General features: G+C 51.8%; 1 protein-coding gene across 2 annotated transcripts in view; it reads left to right on the top strand.

The window, feature by feature from the left end:
- Positions 1 to 18,239, top strand: part of SCAMP2 (secretory carrier membrane protein 2) — a 21,655-nt gene extending 3,416 nt beyond the window's left edge. Inside the window, exons 2-10 of one of the 2 annotated variants that reach the window (XM_019667985.1) lie at positions 8,263 to 8,331; positions 8,765 to 8,863; positions 9,373 to 9,505; positions 10,706 to 10,825; positions 11,281 to 11,409; positions 12,047 to 12,206; positions 13,231 to 13,332; positions 16,421 to 16,538; positions 16,743 to 18,239. In XM_019667985.1, the coding sequence (XP_019523530.1) occupies positions 8,263 to 8,331; positions 8,765 to 8,863; positions 9,373 to 9,505; positions 10,706 to 10,825; positions 11,281 to 11,409; positions 12,047 to 12,206; positions 13,231 to 13,332; positions 16,421 to 16,538; positions 16,743 to 16,877 (1,065 nt within the window). In that variant the 3' untranslated portion in view covers positions 16,878 to 18,239. The remainder of the gene's footprint in view (positions 1 to 8,262; positions 8,332 to 8,764; positions 8,864 to 9,372; positions 9,506 to 10,705; positions 10,826 to 11,280; positions 11,410 to 12,046; positions 12,207 to 13,230; positions 13,333 to 16,420; positions 16,539 to 16,742) is intronic. The other variant, XM_019667984.1, reaches the window with a different exon arrangement.
- Positions 18,240 to 18,734: the final 495 nt, after the last annotated feature.

Raw genomic sequence — 18,734 nt, 5'->3', positions numbered from 1 at the left:
AACGCGCCACTCGGCCGGCCCTAAAGGTTTTTGAAGTTCAGATATTGGTCTTAAACTGCCTTTGGGCTGTTTAGGCCAGCTAAGGAAAGAATGTAACATCATCACAACAGTCACCATTTTTGAAACCAGGGTACTGGTAGGGGTGAAAGTAACAAATTAGTATTAGCTAAGCTGTTTTTTTCCCTCAGTATGTGGGGCTGGAATAATACAGGTTGTATTGTGCTTTTTAAGATGGTACTTTGAAGCAGCTTATCTTCTGAGTAATACCCGTCCTGAAAGGTGCTCAGGGTTCTGCGATCAAGTAAGTTTGGGAATCTCTGCTTTTTCCATTTTACTTGAAGATTGACAAGGCTTGTTAGTTTGTTAAAGGCTCTGCGAAATCCTAAAGTGAAGACATTTACTCAATTTTATTTGACCTGGCATTTCTCAAAGTAATTCAACCATGCAATCCTTTTTTTGGTAACTCTCAATATCCCATGAATCTCCCGTACCCCTTTAAGTTGACTTCTTTACCCATGTTTTTTACCCACCCCCAGCTTGCACTGTGGGTGTGGGCTTCTCTTACCTTTTCCTTGCCTATAGGTGTATTTGGGATTACTAGAAAACTTCCTGCAAAGTGAGAGCCGTGAAAGGAAAGTTGTCACTAGAGTGCAGGAGAAGTTTTACCAAATACGTAGGAGGAAGCAGGAAGCTGCAAGCCAAGTGTTGCCGATTTCACAACCTCTGCTGGCACTCCCTAGTCCCTGTGCTAATGATTACGCATCTGCTTTGTGCCCTCTGGGTACACGGGTCCTGCTTTGGACTGATTCCAGTGTGTCTGCTCCCAAGTTCCCCATTCTGGTTCGGTAATGAAGAGGTGGAGGGCTAAAGGCAGGCATTTAATTGTTCAGCAGTCCGCTAATAAGCTCACTAGGCAGACACCAGGGCTGCTTTTCTCCTGGGCATTTCTGCCAGATTACCCCTGGCTCCCGCATTGATCTCCAGGAGGGGGGCGGACCAGCTGGTGGTGCTGAACAGAGAAAGCCTTTCCGTCTTTGTGAGTTGCCAGTTCACACAATATCACTTTCACACGTTGCCTCCCTGCAGTTAAAAGATAATCTCAGTGGTGTGGCTGCTTCCCAAGGATTTAAAACATTTCTCTCCTGTAGGAGGAGAAAGTGATGGCAGAAACGTGACTTAGGTATGAACGAAGGTACATGAGGTTCCCTGCACAGACACAGGGCTTTGCCACTTCCCAGAGAGGGTGGTCTCCAGCTTCAGTGTAACTGGGAATTCTCAAAACCACCAGTGGACCTGGTAGAGCTTTCCTGTGTCACAGGAGCACTGTCTCAAGAATTTTGAAAATGGCAAGGCTTGTATAGTAGAACTAACTGTAGACAGCTGCCTGGGTGCAGTATCTCCTGCCTGTCTGGTTGGCGCTCGGAGCCAGGCTGGGTGTTAGAGAGCGCTAGGCCAGAGACAGCTGAACTTTGACTCTACGCTTATGTTAAGTTTCCCTTGGAGCCACCTGGTGAAGAATAATCCTGTGTGCAGAGGAAAGGTAACGTTTGCACAGAACAAACAAGGGGTGGCTGCCACTTGTTCAGAGAAGAGTGCTGCATGCCTTAGGAATCCGGGACCCATCCAGCAGTGCTCCTCTGAGGTGCTGACACGTTTCTGCGCCCGTCACTGAGCCCCTGCTGCCCTGAGGGCCTGTGCCAGAGACCAAGGTAGATGGGCACATGGCCTGCCAGAGCTTCTGATCTGGCAGGAGAGCAAGAAATGCGCACTGACCCTGACAGCACACCATGGGTACGATAAGGGCAGTCAAACTCGCCAAAAGGGACCTGAGGAGGAAGGGCAGAATCCTGTGGTAGAAAAGGCCTGGGCCAAGCGCAGAAAGCCTGGCAGGCGGGAAGAGGGTATTTCAGGTCAAGGAGCACCAAGAACCAAAGGCCACCTCATGCTGTCATCCCCACAGCCCCCACAGCCCCATGTACCTCCTCACTCTTCCAGAGCCATGGGCCTGTGGTAGCCTACTGCTTGTGAGACACACACACATGTGTTTGGCCATTGTCTTGAAATTCTCTCCCTCCTTGGCCTCTTTAACTCGGGTAACTCTCACTTCTTCCGCCTGTTTTTACTTCCTGTCTCACATATTTAGGGGTGTCCTGGAGTTCTGTTCTTGACTTTGTTCTCACTGTATACGTCTGTCTCTGAGTAATTTCTTCCAGTTACATGGCTTCAGAATAGCACCCACATAACAGCAATCCCAGATCTAGAACTCTAGCCCCCACCTCTCTCCTGAACGTCAAACCAGTATTCAGCTGTCACCTGGACTTTTCTTACCATTGCACCCGGATGTATTCCATAGGTATCTCCAGTCCGACCCAGTACCTTCTCACGTCCTCTCCCTGCTCCCACACACCCACTCCTGAAAAACCTGTTCTTCTCCTCCCATGATTTCTTCTCTTGCTCACTGGTGGCCCTGTTCCCCAGTCACCCAAGCTAGCCGCCTGTCACTCAGCTTCCTTTCCCTTCCCTGCCCCCTCTTTGTGCCCTGCAGTAACGCCATACCCCGACCAACACACAGAGTGGCTGAGCCTGTGGCATCCACCTCAGCAGAGTCTCTGGAGTCCGTCCCCTCTTGTCTATCCCCAGCTGCCCTACCTTAGTTCAGTCCTCATTGTCACCCACATGGACTGTCATGTCCCAGCCAGTCTTGCCGGCATCCTTCTTCCCTGTGCAGTGCACTCTCCTTGCTGCTGGAGGAGACAATCGCGGCACTCTCTGCTCACAGTCTCTAGTTGTCCACTGCCCATAGGCTAACGTCCCAGCTCCCGCATTCTGGCCTGACTGACCCCTTCAGGCTGGTTCCCTGGTGCTCCTGGCTACACACTCCACAGCCCTCAGAACCTTCTCCTGTTCCCTGAGCACACGCAAGCTATTTTTATTTTATTTATTTAAAATTCATTGGAATGACAATAGTTAGTAGAATTACATAGGTTTCAAGTGTACAATTCTGTAATACATCATCTATACAGAGGGTGACAAAAAATGTATACACACTTTAAGAAAAAAAAAACCATTAAAATTGTAATACTCAATATAGACCTATAACAAAAGATGAATACAAATCATGTTTGACTTCTGCAATTACAAGAGGTGTTCAAAGTGGTTACCATCAGCATCCAGGCACTTCTGATTTACAGTGAACTACTGCTTGAGCAACGTTGACCAAAGTGTCCACTTGTATACATTTTTTTGGTATCCCCGGAATGTATCACATTGCATGTTCACCACCCAGAGTCAGTTCTCCTTCCATCACCATATATTTGACCTCGTTTACCCTCTTCTGCTACCCCTCTCCCACCTAAGCTGTTTTTAAGGATGCTCTGTGTTTGCAAATGCTGTTTTTGCCTCCCTCTTTAGTGCTTGCTATGTTTCTTTTGCCTCTCAAGGTCCATCTCAGATCCCACCTCAGTGAACCCTTCCCTGACTCCCTCAGAGAGCCTAGTCCTTCCATCCCTCTGTGATCCCCTTGTGTCTGCCCTCACCTGTTACAGCACTGACCATGTGCTGTGTCCCCTCTGCCCTGGCCTTTGTTTCATGTTCTGCGCTGTTTGTCCTTGGTGCCTTGGCCCTGTGCTTGGTGCAGAATGGTTGGTATAGGGAGTTGGCAGACAGAGGTGGAGGGAGGTGGCAGGTGGCTCAGGGTGACTGTGGATGGACTGTGCTGGTGCCAGGCTGTGGAGGGCCAGGAGGCCAGGCCAGGTAGCTCTGAGTCTGCTTTCTGGGTGGTTCTGTACATCACCGCCATGCAGGGAGGGGCCCCTAGAGTGCCCTGCTCCTTGGTGGGGACTCAACCTCTTTTTTTTTTTTTAAAGTATGTGTGTTTTTAAAGTAAAAATAACATAATCACATTATAGAAAATTTGGAAAACTAAATAAATCATCCATATTTCTACCAGTCTTTGCAACCATTGTTATTTTGATGTGTGTTTCTGCCAGTCTCTTTTCATGTGAGTACTTTTGACCAAAAAAAAAAAAAAAAGTATTCATGTAACAAAGCCTTTTCTGTGTTGCTGCCTATGTTCATAGCTGTGACTTTTAATGGCTGTTGAGGCCATCGAGGGAACACAAGAACATACTGTGCTTACTGTCAGTGGTATTTAAGTCATCTCCTGCTTGCAAATATTGGTGCAATGAATATCTTTGCAGATACAGATTTTTACATGTTTTTGTCATATTTCCTGAGGATGGATTCTCAGGTTCTAGGTCATAGAGTACCAAGGTTAACTGTGGCTCTCTGTGCACTTGAGACCCAGCCAGCCTGTCTGGGATGATGGTCCTTTCTTGTTCTGTGACACACAGCCTCCAAAGCAAATAGGACTTCACAGCGGTTCCAAAGTATTGGTGCCTCTGTGCCTCCCAGAGAGAATGGCTGAGTTTTTTTAGTCCATGAGATTCTTATTTAATGTGTTTATTTGGAGCCTGAAATAAACCCTACATTGGGAGCTTGGGTGGAGTGTAGGGTGGGAAGGCAAGGAAAAGTCTCAGAGCTCGAGCATAGCCAGGACCTGTGAGACGCAGGGGAAGAGATTGCCAAACCAGTGAAAACAAGTGTGTTTTTCAAGGTACACCCTACCCCCACCCCCACCCCCGCAGAGCTCTAGCCCCACTCTGCCTCTTTTCTCTCGGGTCCCTCACACCCTGTGACAAGGAAGTGTTCTCCTGCCCCTGGGCTGTGGTAGGCCTTCCTCCCCTCCTCTTGGAACACTTGCCTGCCTTGAAGCCCTGCGGACCTCCCCTCTCCTCCCCCCACCTGTTCTCACTCTGCCCTGCGCTCTTATTCTGGTTGCACATGTCTCAGCTCCCAGTTGGCAAGACTCTGGAATGACAAGAGCTGTGTCCTGTTCGTCTTGGTGTGTCCCTCACACTGTTTGTGATTGTTCACGGAATGAAAAGAACTGAGTTCAGCTTTTTATTTGTTATAAATTCAGTACAAGGCCTTAGTCAGTCTGAGGCCTTTGGCACTGAGGGGGTTTTAGGTTACTTCTTTGCAAGTGAAACTTAGCTCTTACCACCCTTTTAAATAACTACTTGACCCACTTATGAGTCAGCAGATGCTTGGTGAGTGGGAAAGATTGCTGCTGCTGACTTCCTCTGCCTGAGGGTCCTCATTCAGGCCAGCCAGTGTGAGCCCTAGTTGGCAGATGCGCTGCCTGTGACCGGCCAAGGGTGTTCCCCAGGACTTCCCTGAGGCCCAAAACAAAAAAAGGAGTAGAAGCAGTTGTCCCAGTCACTCCCAGTGCCTTTGTCAGGTCCTTCTGAAGCGGGGCTCGTTCCTTTAGCCACAGATGATGGAGTACCTTCCATCTGTCGGACGCTGTCTCGGGCTGTGGGGTGCTGCCTCGGGCTGTGGGGTGCAGTGCTGCCCCAGGCATACCTGGACCTTGCCCCCTCGCACTCAGGTTTACACTTGTGTCTTCAGAGACAGACTTGGATTCAGAGTCGGGCTCAGCCAGTACCCCTGAGATCTTGGATGAGTTGCTTCCCCTACGAGCGGGGGACTTTTTCCAGCTGCAAACTACAAATACTGCCTGCCCCCTTCACAGGGTGGCTGGGAGGTGGAATGGGACGAGGATCCTCGGCTGAGCCACAGGACACAGAAACTGATTTGATGACTTTTCTCCATTCTCTCCGTAACCAGGACAGTGTTAGATGCACGGGTGAGAAGTCAAGTCACTGCAGACAGAGGATGCCTTAGGGCAGTGAGGCATTATTCTCTCAAGAAACCAGGTTGAGACAGGCTGCTAGATCCTTCTTTTCCGATGGCTTGACACAGTGGCCAGTTCTGGGGTGACTAGAAGTTCATAGTAGCTTCCCAGTGTGGTAAGCCTGGCACGCAGTAGACTCTCAGTAAATGTCAGCTCCCTTCCTCAGCCCCTCCTCCTCCTGCTCCCTCCCTCTCTCCCCAGGCCTCAGCTTCTCTTGAAACCACCCATGTCTTTCCTCTTTTGGAAAGAGCCTAGGTGTCCTCAGGTGGGAGGTACCCGTGTCTCCCAGAGTGTTCCAGGCTCCTCTTCCCAGGCATGGTGCTCTGGGACCTGGGGCTGCCATTGCAATGCCGGTGCCCTCTTCTCTGCGCCCTGGCATTTGGGCAGTGCCTCCTAGAGAGAGCCGAGAAGACCTACAGCACGTGGCATTTATTCTCAGATATAACCTGAGCTGCGGCTCTGCACAGGCTCTTTGCCGAGCAATGGGAAGCCCCAGTATGAGCTGGAAGCCCCAGAAGTGCCTGGCCGCAGTTTGCAGCCTGCTAGTAGAGGTGGGATTTGTTTATGGTGAGCCTGGTGTCCTCAAGATTTTAGAAAAAAGAGGAGGGATCAGTGTGGACAGGGTAGTGAGCCCCTGCTCCCCAGAGTCCTCTTCTGGCTGACTTTGGTAAAGAAAATGACACATCTTCATGGGCCTGGAGGTGCATATTAAACATGTGCGCCTCAGCCAGTTGTGTGTGCCAACTCCTGAAACTGCTACCAGAGCCGCCCTCTGTCCTCTGTGCTGTGGCGAGTCAGACTGGAGTAACCAGTTCCTCGGATGGTGGGTCTGATTTCAGTGACTTCAGCTCCCTTACTCCGCTGTGGGTTGGTGTCTGCTCAGTCTAAAAGGGGAACAGATACTGAGCCTGAATCTTTCTTGCAGGAAGCTAGCCCACTCATTCCAGGAGAAATCTGCTAGTTGCTTACTCAAAAAATAACCTCAAGGCCAGCTCCTCCAGCTCCATGTGGCCCCCCAAACCTCATCTTATCACTTTGTCCAAGTTACAGGAGCCACCAGTCAGGGATGGTGTCCCACAGAAAGGATATAACTACCTTCTTCTTTGCAGAGGAGAGTGGGTGGGGGTGCAGAGAGTGAGGCACAACCACAGACAAGGAGTGAGTTAGGGTGTGTGCCCAACTCTGAGCTGGGCCCTAGGACTGGTCAGACAGCCTTACCCTCTAGGAACTGGTGCCCAGGTGGGAAGATGAGAGTTGATACACGTGAAAAGGTTAGAGAACATACTTAGCTGACCCTGAGCCCTATGAATGTTTAGAATAGGGAAACAGCTCCTATCCTGAGACCTAGGACAAGTATTGCACCATGATGAGTGTGTGTTTCCTCATAGAAAAATTGAGGGGTTTCTCTGGGGGTCTGTCTAATGTTAACACTGTGTTTAAGAATCCAGCCTTAATGGAGGCTTCCTGGGGGAGGTGAGGCTAGGCCGGCAGGCCAACAGCATCTGATGAGCAGTGAGGGACGGGGCTGGGAGGGTGAGGCCTGCAGACCGGAGCCTAGTCAAGGCCTGTAACGGGCCTTGGCAGAGTCCAGTGGCCGTCTGCCCACCCTCACAGCTGTTTCTCCCAGAGCCCAGGCATCGCTGTTGAGCTGGACCTGAGCCCCATACCTGTTCTGTAGGGGGCAGGTGGAGTAATGGGAGCTTTGCTGGATGAGGGGCAGGCTGGAGACAGGCCAACCCTGGCCATCAGGATGAAGAGGGCAGCAGGAGCCCTGTGCAGGCCCTGGCCAAAAGGGCTGACCTCAGCAGAGGTCAGATGGGTTAAGGGGAGGTTAAACACTTAGGCAAAGGCTGTGTTCTGAGGACAGTTTTGCATTTTTTAAAAAGAATCCAGATAAAAACCAAAATCATTTTTCCAGCATTTTATCTGCACCCTTCACATCTCTTTATTCCTCGCAAGTCTGCCTGATTTAATCAAATCAGCACAGGTTTTTGTTCCAGAACCTTGAGCTGTCCTTTAAAAACTAAGAGGAATAAAGGCTTTCTGTAAAATAAGAAATACAACAGTACAGAAAGGTTATAAAGGGACAAGTCGCCACCCATACCACCCCATTCACCCCCTGCCCCCAACCCCACCACCTGGAGGTAAATTCTGTGAACCACTGGGAACTATAATGGGCCCTAACAGAAACGTGTGTGGTGTCACTTTCCAGGCCTCAGAGTGTAAAGCTTGCTTTGTGTCTATTCTGGGACATCACCTGGGCTGAAATCCAGCCCCTTTCCAGAGAGGGGAAAGAGACTGCCGCTGTGGTGTGGCCGGGGCTGGGCACGGGCACAGGAGCCTTCCAGAGAGGCTCCTCAGGGCCCCAGGAAGGGCCGTCAGCAGCCTCGCCTTAGCCCTGCATCCCTGGGACTGCCTGTGGGCCCTGAGCTGGTGGCTCCTCGCCCTCTCACCAAGGTTCTCTCTTCTCCTCAGCGCCTAATGGCTCTTTTTCACCTTCTCAGGATCCCTCTGTGACCCAGCTGACCAATGCCCCACAAGGTGGCCTGGCTGAATTCAACCCCTTCTCAGAGGTTGGTGAGCATGTCCCCTTTTTGAGTCCTCCGGTTCTCTGGGTGGTGTTGGGGTCTCTGAGACAAGGGGCCTTGGCAGAGACAGAGTGCTCCGCAAAGCTTCAGTCCTCCAGGGGACAGTCTTAACGCAAACTCGGGGGGTGGGGAAAGATGAGGAAGTCAGCAATTTTCCCCTTGGGGTCTATGATCTGGGCCCTTCCCTGAAGAGGTCAGGTAGGGCAGTGCCAGGTGCTGTAGATCCAGAAAGGCCAGAGGTGCTGGGTTAGGCATCACATCGCCGAGCCAGAGGCTTTTGGCTGAGGAGCTGCAGAGGGAGGCCCAGAGGGAGTACTCCTCACAGGCAGGGCACATCACTCGCCCTGCTGTGAGTTTGCCTCCGTGTGGCTAACGAGTGGAGTCCACTCACCTCACTCCTTTGATCCGTCGCACACAGACAAATGCGGCCACAACGGTTCCTGTCACCCAGCATCCTGGGCCCTCACAGCCAGCAGTTCTCCAGCCCTCTGTGGAACCAGCCCAGCCAACACCCCAGGTACTGTTGACAGAGGTCCCTTTTGCCTCTCCTTCCCAGAAAGGGAAGCACCCAGACCAGTGCTGAGTCCTGAGATTGGAGGGTGGGCAGAGGGCCTTAACCCTTGCTCCTCTTCAAGAGCCCTCTTGATAATCTCTTTGGGGTCGTCACTCGCATATTGAAGGTCTCCTTGCATATACCCTCACCCCCGACCCAACTGCCAGCACAAAACAACAAGCCCTACTCACCAGGCTGGCTCCTGGGTGTCTTCAGACAGAACAGTGCCCTGGTCATGCCACTCCGGGTCCTCCCAGGGCTTTTGATTTGTTCTGTTACTCAGGGCGCAGGATCTGTCTGGGTTTTTTAACCTCATTTATTGCTGCCTTCCTTCCTGTTTTCCTTTGTCCCATCACCAAATACTGTGAGTCTCGTCCGCTTGGTGCCTAGCTCTTCACACCCTGCCTCACTGCCTTGCCCCACGCCCTTCGCTGCCCCAGTGAGCGTGACCCACAGTGAGTTGTGTGTTGCAGCTCCTGCTTAGGCTAGCAAGTTCCTGCCTCCCAGATTCCTCCCAGATTTGCTCTCTGAGCAAGCTCTCAGAGAGGCAGATGCTCCTAGGAGGAGATCGTATTCTCAGAGACAGCTACATGCGAAAGCTTCCGCAGATAGGCACAGGGTAGTAAGCGAGGCGCCTGGGGCTGCCCAAGCTGGGCTCTGGACTCCAGTGGGCCCCCGGCTGCTCCCGTCATCCAGCCGGACTCAGCCTGGAAGCGCTGCTCCTGCCTGGGCCCCTGGGCCCCGTCCACGCCCCAGAATCCTGTAAGATGAGGCCTAGAGGCAGAGGAGACCTTCTTGTCGAACTGGGTGGTGGGTTGTAGGGACTTGACTCCTGTTCAACTAAAGTCAGACTTGGGGAGAAGAGGCTGAAACCCTCGGTGTGGTCGATTCTGGTCCTGCTTCTACCCCCATGCCCACGATTTCCCTCTTGAAGGCAGCCTTAGCTTTATGAGCACTCCTTTTGGAGACAGAGCGACGAAATACACATATGTATGTACACATATGCCGGGCTTGTTAGCTGGTGAGATGACCAGTTTGATACTTGCTTCCTGAAAAGGACTTTAGACGTCAGGGGAACTGGGTCCACCAGCTGCAGTTCCCAGCAGGAGCACACCATGGGCTGGAACTCTGACCCTGCTCTGCTCAGCCTCACATACAGGCCCCTCGCTGCCTCACTCAGAGGCCCTGCTCTGTCTGGGGAGGGGAGAACGCTTGGGCTCTGCATGCCCAGGAGGCCAGGCAGAGCAGGGCCAAGCCTGAGGAACTGTCCTGGGGTGTAGCCGGTCACAGCTCAGGTGGACTTTGGGGCAGCTCCTGGGAGCAGAGCAGGGAGAGGCGCTTAAATACAGATTTTTTAGGCTCCAGGTACACAGTCTGCCCTCAAGTGCCTCGCTTCCCCACTCACTGCAAGCACATTTGTACTGTTTCGCTTTACACACACCTCCGCTAGGCTTCTCAAATGAGGCTTTGGTCACTGGGTCCCTGGCTACGGGGCAGTCTCTTGTGAGGCCTCTTTCCCACTGATACTGCCCCAAAGGTCACTGAACTTTGCCTGGACTCCAATAAAGGGGATGGTTCTCCTATCTCAAGCTTCAGGATGAAGGGGTGAGGAGAGCCCTATTAATGGCAAGGGGCCAGAGGTGGTGTAGGGGCAGTAGGGGACAGGCCTCCCTGTGGTGGTCTCAGGTACCTAAGACACGGTGGGGCTGGGACTGCATGGGGCACGGTCCCTCTGCCTTCCTGCGCAGGCCAACACTATCCCTCTATATTTCGGATCTAGTTGCCTCCACGTCCCCTTTTTGCTCTAGGCTGTGGCCTCTGCAGCCCAGGCAAGCCTGCTCCGGCAGCAGGAAGAACTGGACAGGAAGGCAGCTGAGCTGGAACGCAAGGAGCGGGAGCTACAGAACACTGTGGCCAGCCTACATGGTAAGGGAGCTGGGTGGACAGTGCCCTGAGTGTGCTTGTTCCTGGGGCAGCCTCACCTTTGCTGAACTCTCAGTCATCTTAGAATGGTCCTGGCGAGAGCGAGGGGTGGAAGTCAGGAGACATGAACTGTAATCCTAGTGGATGTGGTTTATTTCTGTGCTCCTTCCTGGCCCTAAAATTCTTTGATTGAGTAGGGGCACTGGTCCCTCAGTTCCTTGCTTATGGGCTGTTGTTGATAAAAATAATCACTTCGGCTGTTTAGTTCTGTGTTTCCTAGTGCTTTTGGGGTCATGAGCTTGTGGGCGTGTGTCCCATCCCACTCGTACCCATGGAGACCCTGCTCCCCACTTGCTGGTACCCCTCCCGGAGCCCTGGGAGGCCGTAGCTGGGCCGGTGTGTGCCCCCTGCCGGCTGCAGCTGAAGTGGGCCTCACATCGTCCTCTTTTTCTACACAGTGAGAGAGAACAACTGGCCACCCTTCCCCTTGTGGTGCCCGGTCAAGCCCTGCTTCTATCAGGATTTCTCCACAGAGATCCCCACCGACTACCAGCAGATATGCAAGATGCTCTACTATCTCTGGATGTGTGAGTCGGCTCCTGCCCCTCTGAGCTCAAGGGTGAAGTGGGGTGTGTTCTGAGAGCCCCGTCTATGCTCTGGCTGCTCCTCCCTGGCAGACTGCAGCCTTCCTCAGTGCCGGCCGGGCTGTGGGAGACCGTCTGCCCACATAAGCGGCCCTCCAGTCTGCTCCTTGTCCTGGGAACCTTCCCTCAAGGACTAGTCCAGACCACATGTCAAGTGGGTGGGATTAGCCAGAGGGTCTGAGTCCCTGCGGAGCCCGCTGCACAGAGGCCCTGCTTAGATGATGGCCTCGCCTCCCCACAGGCCCCTGGGCTCCTAGGAGTGAGGCTGAGAGACTCCTTGTCGCACCCCTGCGGGTCACCCCAGGAAAAGACTGGCTGAGAGAAAGACTACATTTCCACGGATCAGCCCTTGGGTCTGAACCCCCCTCCACTGCCATCCCTCGAATACCTGGGCTGTCCCGTTACTTCTTAGGAGCTGGTTTGGTCCCAGAAAAGCAGGAATGGGAGCTCCCCTGGGAGTTCTCTACTCCTTCTGCAGCTGCCCTATAATGGACCTCACCTCCTCTCCAGGGCTGATTGGCCACATCTGGGCCCTTCAGCTACATTGGCTCCAGCCTTTGTCTGTCTGCCCCCTCCACAGTGCACTCCGTGACTCTGTTCCTCAACCTGCTTGCCTGCCTGGCCTGGTTCCTAGTCGACAGCAGCAAGGGAGTGGACTTCGGCCTCTCGATCCTGTGGTTTGTGATCTTCACCCCCTGTGCCTTCCTTTGTTGGTACCGACCCATCTATAAGGCCTTCAGGTGAGTGGGGCTGGGGCAAGGCGGGTAGTATATGGCTGCCATCCCAGGTAGCCAGCCAAGGACCACGAGCCTGGGTTCCCCATCCCAGCCAGAACAGAAGAGAATGGTGGGAAATTCCCTTCTAGTCCCACCCACAGCCAGAGCAGGCAGGGATCGGAGTCATTCTCCTTCGTTGTAACTGAGGTCTGCTCTGGTGCAGTAGGATTTCAGTCCCTGGAAGAGGGAGGGGACTTCCCAGCTCCCTTCTGGGGCTCTAGGGTGTGTCTCTGATACAGCCGGACTCAGATACCTCTCAGTGGCTCACTCTCCGGGTTCACCTACACCCCTCCCTTACCTCCCTAGGAACCCTGGAGCATCTCTGAGTGCCAATATTTGACTGGTTGACCTAGAGTAGATACTGTGGACATTAATGGATCCACTTCACAAATGCCTAGTGCTTTTGGGATTGTGCTTCAGAGCTGATGCTTTCCGGGTTAGGAGCCCAGAAGACCCTGGGAATAGGGCACAGGGTGGTGGCTGAACCCCCACCCCATGCACTCAGCAGGCAGGACCTGAGCTCTGGCTGTATTCTAGCCCTCAAGGTCCTGGAGATGGAATTACTCAAAACGCCAGTGTTGTGTAGTGTTTTCTACTTCCCAAATACCTTTTCTGCCACCCAGGCTTATGGTTTTATTATTAGAGGTTTCTTCCTTTGGTTTAGATTTTTTTCCCTGTTAGGAAATGCAGATAAGTACTCCAGGAGATGGACTGTTAAGCTCTTTATATTGTCCTTTGGATAAGCAACTTGATTAGCTCTTCCAGGAAGGGGTCAAGCACTGACCTCTTAAATTGGAAGGCAGTGAAAGGCAAGCCCTTTTTTATTATAGTTGGGGGGTGTCTCTGTATGGCTGGTCCCCTGAAGCTCTGTCTACTCTCCTATTTTGCAACCTGGCTCCTAGGGAGGAGAAATGGCAGACCAAGTGAGGAATGCTGAGGAATGAGTCCCAAATCCTCTTGTGACTTCTGATCTCCCCTCTCTCCACAGGTCCGACAACTCTTTCAGCTTCTTCGTGTTCTTCTTTGTATTTTTTTGTCAAATAGGGATCTATATCATCCAGTTGATCGGCATCCCTAACCTGGGGGACAGGTGAGACCTGGGCCAGTACAGAGGGAACTATGCTTTGGAGGCGAGGCTCAGTCCCTCTCACCCTATTTTGCAGCCCCAGAGAGCCCCCACAGATGACCCCTCTTCCACCATGGCAGGGAGAGCGGTAGCTGGGCCAGCTTGGATCTGCCTTCAGGCCCCTCTCCAGTTCTTCATTGGTAGCCAGCCACTCACTGTCTTTTGTTACCCGACACTTTCTGGGGTTTTGTGGGTGAACTTGGCCTGAGTGCTTAGGCTACCTGGGCTGGATTGCAGCCTCTTCATTTTCTCCTGCTACGCCCTCCTGGAGGCTGGTGCTATTTCCACAGGTCCCAGACAAGCCCTTGGGCTTGAGTGACTGCTGATGGAGGCCCTGGTCTTTGTGGACTCTGAGCTGTGACTTTTTCCAGAGGTCCTGTAGCCTCAGGAGATGGAGCCTCTCCTGGGTGGGCCCCTCCACCTGCTCTCTCTGAGCATACCGTTGGCTTGAGTTTCCTGGGTGCTGTAGTCCTCTGCTCAGAATTAGTCTCAAAAAGAAAAGCTGATGGTTGATGTTTTCCTTTCTGCCTCAGTGCCCAGGAAACATTACAGGAAGGTCAGGCTGGCACTTGGCAAAAAGCCTGAGCTTGGAAGGGGTGCACTGTTTTAGTCCCCTCCCTCCAGTGGAGCTGGCAAGTCTGGAGCAGTGGGGAGGGGCTGACTCATCTTGAGCTCTGAGCAGGGTATGCCACCCTCCCACCACCCCTCTTACTTCTCAATCTGGCCCCCTTTCTCTTTGTTTGATGACCCACTTTCATTACTCGATACCCTCAGTAAGGTCCTGATAGAAAGGCTGTGATTAATTACTGCCATTTGCACCTTGGACTCGAGTCAGAAGGCTCATTTTTTGTTTGTTTGGTTTTTTTTTTGGTCCTAACTCCGCCCCTCACTGCCCGGCCTGAGCCTCCCTGGAAGAGATCTGCAGCCTCCAGCCTCCCAATGCCTTTCTCATCTCACTTCCTAACACAGGGGTGGGGTGTGTGTGGATATAATCGCCCCCCCGCCTTTTGTTACTGATTGTAAAGTACACATAACATAAAGTTTATCATTTTGTTTATCACTTATACCATTTTAGAGTATATAATTCAGTGGCATTTAGTATGTTTATAAGGCTGTGCAGTCAGCACCTCTGTCTCGTTCCAGGACATTTTCACCACCCCAAAAGGAAACTCCACACCCATTAGCAGTCCCTCTGCACTCCCTCCTTCTCTGAGCCCCTGGCAGCTATTAAACTGCTTTCAGTCTCTGGATGTGCCTGTTCTGGACATTTCATATAAATGGAATCACACGGCATGTGGCTTCCTGAGTGTGGCTTCGTTCACACAGCAAGGTGTTTGCACGGTCCGTGTCATAGCGTGGATCAGTACCCAGGTTCCTTTTACAGTGGGATGCTCCGTCGTTTGGATGTACTACATTGTGTTCATCCACCCAGCACGTGACATGGATTTGGGCTGTTTTTCTTTTTTGCTGTTGTGAATGGTGCTGCTACAAACATCTGTGTACAAGCTTTTAGTGCCTGTTTTCAGTTCTTTTGAGTTTTTGTATCTAGGAGTGGAATTGCTGGGTCACATGGTAATTCCGAGTCTAATTTATGAGGAACTGCCAATTGTTTCCTGCATTGGCCACTTTACATTCCCGATAGCAGTGTATGAGGGTTTCTCTACATCCTTGCCAACACTTGTTATTTTATTTATTTTTTTCTTTCTGTTATTGTCAACCTAGAGGTGTGATGTCTCATGTTTTTTGACTGGCATTTCCTGGTTGATCATCTTTTATGTGTTTCTTGGCCATCTGTGTATCTTATTTGGAGAAATATCTGTTGAAGTCCTTTGCTAATTCAGTAATTGGATTCTCTTTTTGTTTTTGAGTTCTTTATATATTCCAGATATTATCTTTTTATCAGATAAGTAATTTATAGTTTTTTTCCATTCTGTGTGTTCATTCCTTTTTTTTCCCTTTATTATTATTATTTTTTTAATTTATTTTCTTTCATTCTTAATAGTATCCTTTGAGGTACAAAAGTTCTTTTTTTTTGTTTTTTAGCTGAGCCATCCTGCCACCTGTTGGCAGCTCAGCAGCTGCTCAGCTCGGGCCGGGACTTGAACCGCTGTTGCTCAGAGCTCAAACTCTTGAGCGAGCTCTTAACCAACTGAGCCACTCGGCCAGCCCCAAAAGTTCTTAATTTTGATGAAGTCCCATTTAGTATGTTCTTCTTTTGTTGCTTGTGCTTTGGGTGTCATATTTAAGAACCATTGCCAAATGCAAGGTCATGAAGAGTTAGCTCCGTTTTTTTCCAAGAGTTTTATAGTGTGAGTTGTTATTAGGTTGTTGATCAGTTTTGAGTTAATTTTTGTGTATGGCTGAAGTAAGGGTGCAGCTTCACTGCTCTGCATGTGGAGGTCCAGCAGTCCCAGCACCATCTGTTACAGAGACCATTTTCCCTTTCGCTGGTCTGGGCACCTTTGTGAACACCAGTTGACGACAGATGTATGGGTTTGTTTCTGGACTCCTAATTCTGTGCCATTGATCTATATATGGCTGTCCTTATGCCAGTACCACACTGTTTTGATATTTGTAGCTTTGTAGTAATTTTTAACTCATGAAGTATGAGGACATGCCCTTGTATAGATGAGGCTAAGGAGGGAGACATGACTGACTGGAGGCAGGGGGCTGTCCCTGGGCCCCAGTGGGAAGAGCTGAGGGATAGGACGAATGCAGTGGATTGGCCAATAGTTCTTTCCAGAGGCCGGGCCCTCAGAACGGGGCAGCTGTGCTTTCCAGCAGTAGGAAAAGGCCATACCCAGTGTTACGCATGACTGTGAGGGCTGTGAGGGAGGCAGCTACATCCTCCATCCCAGACCTCATGTGGCCCACAGATTCCCCAGAGGCAGCTGGGGGGGTAGGGGGCGCAAAGGCTTCTGGACTCCAGAGCTTGGTGCTGCAGGCAATGCCTGGATGTGGTCAGCAAACAGCGCCCACCTGGAGCAGAGCCCCCCTGGGGACCTCTGGGCTCTCCCCCACTCGCCCTCTCCGCCTCCTCCTCCCTTCACAGTGGTTGGATTGCAGCCCTGTCTACCCTGAAGAAAGACTTGGCAGTGTCGATCATCATGATGGTGGCGGCTGGCTTCTTCACCCTCTGTACCGTGCTCTCCCTCTTCCTCCTGAAGCGGGTGAGTGGTGGGTGCTGGGCCAACAGCAAACTGAGGAAGCAGGCTCCTCTCTCCTGCCTTCACCATGGGGGTGTTTGTTCATCACTACAGCAGAGGGGCCTCCTGGGTCCCCAAAGGCCCAGCAGCTTTCTCCCAGGCTCCGGGTGGGAAGTTCGGCGGGCTTGGGTCCAGGTGGGCCTCTCTCACCACAGCCTGTTTCCCCAGGTGCACTCCATGTACCGCCGGACGGGAGCCAGCTTTCAGCAGGCCCAAGAGGAGTTTTCCCAGGGCATCTTCAGCAGCAGGACCTTTCGCAGCGCTGCGTCGTCTGCTGCCCAAGGAGCCTTTCAAGGGAATTAGCCCTGACTCTCCCCTCTGCTCCAGCCTTTTCTCCAGCCTGCCTTCTGAACCGCACTTCCCGTGGGTGCCTTAAGCAGTGCTTGTGCCCAGCACAGACCCGGGGAGGGGCTTGTCGTGGCCCTTCCTCCTTCCTCAGCAGCCAGCTCTCCCTTTCACCCGAGGGGAGGGAAGGGAGGGAGGCAAAGGGACATTTTTACACAAGAGAAAAGAAAAACATGGTCTTTCCTTCTCTGGTGGTCGTTTGGTAGGATTCTTTCGTCTCTCTGGAAGCAGTGGCACTGAAGTTCCCTACACTCACATTCGCGCACATACACGTACGCATTTGGATCACCGGCTGACCTGTGCCCACCCCAGCTAGAGTTGATGGGGTGTCCTGGGCCTCCGCTCCTCCCCCAGCAGCCTGGCCTGAATCTGGCTCCACAGACCCAGCCTGTGGCTTCCAGTCCTGTCCTCTCTTGCCCATGCTGGGGTAACCTCCCAAGGGCCCCCATTAGATGAGCTGCAGTCTAGGCTGGTGGACAACTCTTTTCCCCAGATCACTCTGGACGGGTCTCTGTGCTTCCAGAGCCTCTGGCCTGGTTCCCCAGCCTCTTCCCTGCCTCATGTTTTTCACAAACAGATTTATAGCCCTTCCGGCCCTTTCCACCCTTCTGCTGTGGGCAGCACCCTGTGCCCTCTGGGGCTCTCCCTGAGCCCTTTCCTCTTTAGACTTACTGAATGTGCAATGGGGTTGGCTGGGATTTGGGGGTAGGGAAGGACAGAGGATGACCGGAGTTGTCCTGCCCAGCCTTTAGCAGTCTTCTAGGAGTGGGCTCTGACTGCTCTGGTGTGAGTCATTTGACCCTGTTTTGTTTCCCTCACCTCCTGGGAGACAGCAGTACTCTGCTTTGGCCTTGATTCTACCCACTCAGCATCTCACATCAGCAATATCTAGTTTGTGTAACTCTTTGGGAGGGCAGGGCCAGTCAGGCCAGAACTGCATCCTCCAAGCTGGACTGATAAGCCCCCCTTTTGAGGATTCCAGACTAACCCTCCAAGGTTCCCCTATACCCCAAGTGGAGTCTAGGTCCTAGGGATTTCCTAGGAGGTGTGTCGCTGTGATGGGCACCTAGGAATCCATGGTTAATACCTGCACCCTGTCTTCCAGAGGCTGTAGGAGTAGGTGTGTATACTGAGGGAACTTCTCAAAAAGCTGGCCAACCCAGTGGCCGCCCTCAGGCTGCCAGCCCACTCTGCCCCAGAGCCACTGAAAGATAAGCAGTGACCAAGGTTTTGTAGCCTTCTGGAATGTTTTCTCCATGTACAAATGTATATGTTATGTCTCAATTTTGTGCTTAAATAAAAAGACATTTTCAGACAACACTGGTCCTTGTGTCTGCTGGACTTGGGAGGATGGGGGTGGCCCACAGGGATAAGAGCTGAGGGCTCCAGCGATGGGTGAGAGGGGCCAGTCAAGATGCTGCATCTGGGTGCTGGCCAAGTGGCTCAGTTGGTTAAGAGTGCGAGCTCTGATATTGTATAATATTGTCAACTATAATTGAATATATATATAGTTATGGGATGTGCAGTATAATGGAGTGGAGTCAATGGAATTGTAATAGGTATGATGTTGGGGGGTAAGGGGAGGGGAGTTGTCACTTTGAGGGGTAAAAAGTATAATGATTGCACTGTGTTGTACACCTGACACTAAAAAAAAAAAATTAAAATTAAATATATTGGAAATTTTATAGCAATTAGATAACATCTGTGAAAACCAATCACAAAAATTCAGGTTTGGGGCCGGCCGAGTGGCGCGATGGTTAAGAACTCGCTTGGGATGCCAGAGGGCCCCGGTTCGGATCCCACATATGAGGGCCA

Source organism: Hipposideros armiger, unplaced genomic scaffold (assembly GCF_001890085.2).
Source record: "Hipposideros armiger isolate ML-2016 unplaced genomic scaffold, ASM189008v1 scaffold_511, whole genome shotgun sequence".
Classification (NCBI taxonomy): Eukaryota; Metazoa; Chordata; class Mammalia; order Chiroptera; family Hipposideridae; genus Hipposideros; species Hipposideros armiger.
The sequence above is the reverse complement of the archived record's forward strand: the minus strand, read 5'-3'. Positions and strand labels throughout refer to the sequence as shown.